The 6826-nt window shown below is 52.0% G+C and overlaps 2 protein-coding genes across 6 annotated transcripts in view; one reads left to right on the top strand and one right to left on the bottom strand.

Annotated features, from left to right (window-relative positions):
* Positions 1 to 1108, top strand: part of ARHGAP9 (Rho GTPase activating protein 9) — an 8154-nt gene extending 7046 nt beyond the window's left edge. For all 3 annotated transcript variants that reach the window (XM_003790567.2, XM_023513629.1, XM_012805646.2), the window contains 2 exons: positions 168 to 273; positions 900 to 1108. In XM_003790567.2, coding sequence (XP_003790615.1) covers positions 168 to 273; positions 900 to 1071 — 278 coding nt within the window. In that variant the 3' untranslated portion in view covers positions 1072 to 1108. The remainder of the gene's footprint in view (positions 1 to 167; positions 274 to 899) is intronic.
* A 168-nt stretch (positions 1109 to 1276) lies between these two features.
* The window catches only part of GLI1 (GLI family zinc finger 1), a 13974-nt gene continuing 8424 nt past the window's right edge, over positions 1277 to 6826 (bottom strand). For all 3 annotated transcript variants that reach the window (XM_003790566.1, XM_003790564.2, XM_003790565.1), the window contains 4 exons: positions 6265 to 6429; positions 5589 to 5819; positions 4352 to 4619; positions 1277 to 3232 (listed from right to left, as the gene is read on the bottom strand). In XM_003790566.1, the coding sequence (XP_003790614.1) occupies positions 1488 to 3232; positions 4352 to 4619; positions 5589 to 5819; positions 6265 to 6429 (2409 nt within the window). In that variant the 3' untranslated portion in view covers positions 1277 to 1487. The remainder of the gene's footprint in view (positions 3233 to 4351; positions 4620 to 5588; positions 5820 to 6264; positions 6430 to 6826) is intronic.

Raw genomic sequence — 6826 nt, 5'->3', positions numbered from 1 at the left:
GTACATGGCTGGCGCCTTAGCCGGTTGAGCTATAGGCGCCGAGCCAGGCTGTAGTACATTAATGAGATCTTCCATGAGTGTGGGAAGGAATAGTGAATTTTCCTGCCCTGTCCTAGCATCTTCCCTAACCTTATTCCCATACCTTTCCCAACTCTCATCCTTTCTAGCACTCTCCGAATCAGAGCAGCGCCTTTCTGAGCTACAACAATTAATAAGATCAATGCCAAAGCCCAACCATGACACTCTGCGGTACCTCCTGGCGCATTTATGCAGGTCAGGAAGACTGAGCATCTTTGTCCTGTTGGGGGAGGATGGGGGAGGCATGCAGCAGGGACTCTGTTTAGGTGGGGTAAAGGTAAGGAGGCACCTAAGTTTAGTGGGCAGTAGAGACAGGCAACATCTGTGCAGGAGGTATGTTACCAAGGTCAGGGTCTTTGGATAGGTCAACATCAGATGGACAAATGGAGACAAGACAAGCCCAAGGATGCCATGAGAGAAATAAGGGAAATCTTATCTCTCCCTTCCCTCTGCCTCTTTGTCTCCCACTGGGGCGGTGGTGATGGCTTGCTTGGCTGAGGCTAGGCCTGGGCAGTGACTGCTGAGAGGGGATGGCCATTTAAATTAAAGCTTCCCAAACTGTGAACAGAGATGACTCTTGGGACAGTCCCCTGAAGCTGTATAGAGGCAGTAGTATCCTAGTTGTAGCTTCAAGTTGTATCCTGAAGGTTTCTCCACTGTTCCATCTCCATTCTGCCTAGGTTCTCTCCTTGGTTTCTTTTAAACACCACATGGAGGGATCCTGAGTTAGCTCCTCTCTGCTCTAATCTGTGAAGGGTTAGATTGATTTGAAGCCCTGAACTTTCTGTCTTATATCTCCCTCCCTTGGCTTTTGCCCACAGGGTAATAGCACACTCAGATAAGAATCGCATGACTCCCCACAACCTGGGAATTGTATTTGGACCAACCCTATTTCGGCCAGAGCAGGAGACATCCGACCCAGCAGCCCACGCCCTCTACCCTGGGGAGCTAGTCCAGCTGATGCTCACTAACTTCACCAGCCTTTTTCCCTGACATGGGCAAGGAAGAAAAGAAAATGTATTTCCAATGATCTCTGGTGGTGATGTTGTGTTGTTTTGAGGGCATACCCTTAAAGCTGGTATCTCCCAATGGCCTGGGATGGGGTAAGGTAGCTTCTCTAAAGATGAAAGTGAGTGGATTAACTTCTGCTTCACTATTATCACTCCTCCCCAAGACAGTAACACGTAAAACAGCATTCTTTCTGATGCAGTTCCTTTATTATCAGGAAACAGTGTCATTATCAAATTTCTCCCCCAAACATGTACAGACCACTATATACAGCCCTCAGCCCATACCTCTCATCCCTGGGGTATCTTGTTCAGGGAGCTACAGCTCCTTTCCCTGACTTCTCTGATGGGACGGAAGCCCTTTAGGAAAAGCAGACCTGTGACAGACAAGTTTCCCACTCTCTAGGCACTAGAGTTGAGGAATTGTGTCTCCCCAGGCAGCGATCTCAGTAAGACACTCATGTTGCCCACGGCCATGTTGGGGGGCCCAGAGGGAGATGGGGTGTGTTCAGAGCTGCCCCCCTGATCCTGGGAATGGGGAGGACTCAGCCCCTGGGCCTCATCCAAAATAGCTACAAAGTCCAGCTGAGTGTTGTCAAGATCAAGAGAGTCCAAAGGATTACATACCTGCCCTTCAGGAGGGGGATACAAGGCAGGACCACCTCCTGACCTGCCCACTTCAGGATGGCCACAACTGGGGTTGGTGCCCCCCATCTTGAGGGGCCCATAACAAGTAGGCAGTGGAGGCAGAAGTCGGGGTGGTGCTGCTGCCCTGTGGGAGGCCCTATATGCCCCCACCACAAAATTGTCATGGCATGGAGAAGGGGTGGAGTAGGAGCCTGATTTGTGACTGGGCAAGTTGGGTGCAAAGCCAGGTCCATATGTTGGGACTGGGGCTTTAGCAGGGTTTGGGCTAACCTGGGAACCCCCCAGAAACTTGGGACTCTGGTAGGGAGGTTCTTGGACTGGGACATCTCCCCTGCCCCCACCCTCCCACAGCAGCTCCTGTTGAGACTGAACATAATTACACACAAGCTGAGCCTTGAGTTGTCCTGCAGACTGGGCCGGGGAATCAAAGTCGAGGCCAGGCCTGGGTTCTGAAGGAAGATAATTGGGGGGTGGCTCGGCATAGGGACCTGCCTGGGGATACTGGGGAGGAGGGAGCTGGGGGTAGTGGGAGAATAGAGGCTGTGGGCGAGGAGGCCCCTCACTGGGATGGGCATTGAGGCAGGGTGCCAGTCCTGTGGAGTCAGACCCCACTGGGCACCCCTGTTCCGGCTTGACCTGCACTTGTCCATAATGTTCAAGTCGAGGACTCTGGCTGTAGGCACCACCTAGAGCCTTAGGGCCTGAGTATAGCCCAGAGTGGGAAGGGAACTCACTCCATGTTTCTGGTGGGAGGTCAGGATATGAGATCTGCTGGGGACAGGGATTGGGGCTATAGTTGGGGGGTGGACCAGGCCCAAGAGGCAGGGAGCCTGGACCCCTAGCTCCATAAGGTTCAGCTGCTACCCCCTCAGGTCCTCCATATCCCAGAGTATCAGCAGGTGGGAAGTCCATATAGGGGTTCAGATTATTGCCCATCATGGAGGTCACAACCTCTGGCTCCTCCCTTAGCCCTCTAGTATCCATGGCAACATTCTCAGTGATGCAGGGGGGCTGTGGTGAGTAGACAGAGGTTGGGATGTGGGAGTCAAAGTTCCGTCCTCCCTCTGCCACAGTGGGGGTAGTGTGGACACAGCCCAGGCTCTTGAACCGCTGGACTCTGGCTGGAGCAGGGTGGTCAGCAGCCCGGGCTGGGTCACTGGCCCTCCGGGTGACCCCTGCATTGGGGTTATAGCCTGGATACTCAGCTCGGCTTCTCCAAGGAGGTGCAGGAAGACCTCCCATCCGATCCAGGTTGGGTGCTGCAGTGGGTGGGGTACCACCCCCTCTGGCTGAAGCATATCTTGCCCGAAGCAGGTAGTGCTGGGCAGGCGTGAGGCCTGGAAGTGAGGATGCTCCATTTTCTGGTGGGGAGCCGGGGGGGAAAGGGGAGGCCAAGGAGGAGCGGCGGCTGACAGTATAGGCAGAGCTGATGCTGCTGGAGCTGCTGCTGCGGCGGTCAAGGGATACAGGGGGGCCCAGACGGCGTGACACAGGGGTACCTGCAAGTGACAGGGAGAAAAGGCAAGGCGGCCTTCTGAATCTCACTCTGCCTCCCTCATGTAACAGCCTTGTCCTGGAGTCCCAGGGATAAGTTTTTATCCCTAAACACTCAGTTCTATGTCCTACTTCTCCCCATACCTATTCTACTGCTGGTCACCAGAACAGTCAGAACAGTGGTGACAAGTCATAGAGGTTGTGTGCTACACAACCCTAGGGAACAGCCTTTACATCACAGACTCGTGGATTTGTATATCAACAATTCATTCATTCATTCCTCCCTTCCTTCCCTCCCTCTCTCCCTCCCTCCTCTTTCTTTTTTTTTTTTTAGTGTTGGCCAGGGCTGGGCTTAAACCCACCACCACCAGTATGTGGGGCCAGCGCCCTATTCCTTGAGCCACAGGAGCCATCCCCTCTTCCTTTTTTGACAATCTTACTTTGTCACCTGGTAAAGTGTGCTATGGCATCATAGCTCACAGCAACCTCAAACACTTGGGCTTGAGCAATCCTCTTACCTCAGCCTCCCGAATAGCTGGGACTACAGGTGCCTACCATGATGCCTGATTAATTTTTCTATTTTTGGTAAAGATGGGGTCTTGCTCTTACTCAGGCTGGTCTTGAACTGACCTCAAGCAATCCTCCTTCCTTAGTCTCCCAGAGTGCTAAGATTACTGGTTGGTTGTTGGGCCACCAAGCCCCAACAACTATTTTCTGATAAACGGAAAGGGGACCTAATTCTAACTGTAAAATGGTGGCATATGGCAGCCTTGAAGGGTGGCCTCCTCTTCTCTCCCCCCTTTTTTTTTTTTTAGAGACAGATTCTTCCTTTGTTGCCCTCAGTAGAGGGCCGTGGCATCATAGCTTACAGCAATCTCCAGCTCTTGGGCTTAGGCGATTCTCTCGCCTCAGCCTCCCAAGTAGCTGGGACCACAGGCACTGGCCACAACGCCCGACTATTTTTTGTTGCAGTTTGGCTAGGGCTGGGTTCGAACCTGCCACCCTTGGTATATGGGGCTAGCGCCCTACTCACTGAGCCATAGGCACTGCCCTGGCCTCCTCTTCTCAACCTCAGGGCCTATCCAGATTTCAGCCCAGCAAGACCTCCCATACCCAGGTCTCACCAGTGTGGGACAAGCTGGGCAGTTTTAATCCCCGGGTTCCTATGGGCCGAAATTGATGCAGCTGGTCCAGTCTGAGGTTCTCAAGGCGGTGAAGAGTAGACAGACCGGTGCTGCTGATACAAGGCCCCTCATCCAGGCTGGACAGGTCCTCTGTGCTGCCGCCTGCATTGCCAGTCATTTCTACACCACTGTCTGTATTGGCTGCACTGCCTGCCGGGGAGTGGTCACTGCTGCAGGATGACTGGGCCCCAGGGCTGGGCTGTGGCTTCTGTGGAGAAGATGAGGGCTGAGGACAGCTCCTTTCCCCACTCCCTTCCCCATAGCTCCCCCTATTTGAGGAGTAGCTGAAGCCTGAGTCCCAGAGAATGCTGGAGCCAGTGGAGGCTTATAAGTATGGAAAGGGCTAAGCAGGTAAGAGACGGGGCAAACCAGAAGATAGATGTTTGAGAAGAGCCATAAACTGCCTGGGTTCAAATTCTTGTTCTTAGTTCTATGACTGAGCAATTTCTCTATGCCTGAGTTTCCACATCTGAAAATGAGGAGAATGAGTCCTTTTCTCATGAAGTTGATGTGAGGAATATGTGAAATTATACTGTGTACATGTAAAAAGCTTAGAACAATACATTAAGTGCTATTTAATATTTAAGAGTTTTTGAACCTATTAAATAATTTTTTTTTTTTTAGCAGTTCCTGGCTGGGTTCAAACCTGCCACCGTTGGTGCACGGGGCCAGCACTCTAACCATTGAGCTATGGGTGCCCAGCCAATTTTTTTTTTTTTTGAGTTAGTCTCACTTTGTTGCCCTCAGTAGAGTGTTGTGGCATCATAGCTTACAGCAACCTCAAACTCTTGGGCTCAAGTGATTCTCTTGCCTCAGCCTCCCAAGTAGCTAGGACTACAGGTGCCCACCACAACGCTTGGCTATTTTTAGAGGTGGGGAGTCTTGCTCTGGCTCAGGCTAGTCTTGAACCTGTGAGTTCAGGCAATCCACCTGCCTCAGCCTCCCAGAGTGCTAGGATTACAGGCATGAGCCACTGCACCTAGCTGAACCTATTCATTAATAATACTAAAATCCCTAGATTTTGAGTAGATCAAAGAGCACCACTGGGATGAGAAAAAGGAGGATTGGCAACAGAAGAGTGCTTGACATAGGAGGGGATGGATGAGTGGGAAGGAACTATAAAGACTTCAGCAAGAAAGGCTGGGGTACAGAGACGGAGTTGCCTGGGCTGTCTCACCACGGCACCCTCTGGCACAGCCAATCTGCTCTCCTCCCTGATGAGGCCTCCTTCTCGCTCCCTCTTTGGTTCCACTGTGGAAAGGGAAGGTGCCCGGGGCAGGGGGCCATCCCCACGGTGCCGCTTGGTCACATGGGCATCAGGACCATGCACTGTCTTGACATGTTTTCGGAGTGAGCTGGGATCTGTGTAGCGTTTGGTGCAGCCAGGGAGCTTACACACGTATGGCTTCTGTTGAGTAGAGTGAAAACAGAAAGCAAAGTGATCAAAGCAGAGAATGCAGAAGGAATGGGAAGGAATGTCAGTGATGAGGCGGGTAAGGGAGGAACACATGGTGCCCAAGAAAGGAAGGAGGGTGGGGGCCATTGGGTGGGAGTAAAAGATGAAGGGATCAGGGGAGGAGTAGGAAGACAGCCCAGGCCTAGGAAAAATGAGGAGGTGATTTTGTGGGAAGGTCAGGGTCTTCTACAGACTGAGACTGTTTTAGGTTTGCCCTTTGGCTAGAGGTAGGAGAGGTGGCAAGTGGAAATTCTTGGTTCCAGAAAGGCCTTCTCTGGGTGGATTATATAGGGAGGGGGAACTCACCTCTGGGGAGTGGGTGTAGGCTAGGGGAGTTCTTATGGGATAGTCTCCTGGTAGATGGCTTCTCAAATGGGGTCTTAGTTGGGGCATTCACCTCATTGGAGTGGGTCCGATTCTGGTGCTTGGCTCTGTCACTGGCATTGCTAAAGGCTTTACTGCAGCCCTCATGTTCACACATGTATGGCTTTTCACCCGTGTGTGACCGCAGGTGTGTCTTCAGGTTTTCAAGGCGTGAGTATGACTTCCGGCACCCTTCAAACTAGAGGACATGTGGGAGGGTTAAACAATAGCTCTCAGACATGGATATTAAAGGAACCCTAAATCTTCACAGGAACACGCATCAGAGAATATGACTCAAAATGGGAAGGTGCTGGGGCTTCAGGAGAATTCCAAAAATTGGGGATAAGGGCAGGCAAGACTTGGGGGAGGCTGAGCGTGATGGCTCATGTCTGTAATTCTAGCACTCTGGGAAGCCAAGGCAAGTGGATCACCTGAGGTCAGGAGTTCAAGACCAGCCTGAGCAAGGACAAGACCCGGTCTTTTCCAAAAATAAAAAAACTATCTGGGCATGGTGGTGGGTGCCTATAGTCCCAGCTACTTGGGAGGCTGAGGCATGAGGATCACTTGAGCCCAAGAGTTTGAAGTTGCTGTGAGCT

The sequence above is a fragment of the Otolemur garnettii genome, unplaced genomic scaffold (genome assembly GCF_000181295.1).
Source record: "Otolemur garnettii isolate 467f Iridium unplaced genomic scaffold, OtoGar3 scaffold00043, whole genome shotgun sequence".
Taxonomy (NCBI): domain Eukaryota; kingdom Metazoa; phylum Chordata; class Mammalia; order Primates; family Galagidae; genus Otolemur; species Otolemur garnettii.
The sequence above is the reverse complement of the archived record's forward strand: the minus strand, read 5'-3'. Positions and strand labels throughout refer to the sequence as shown.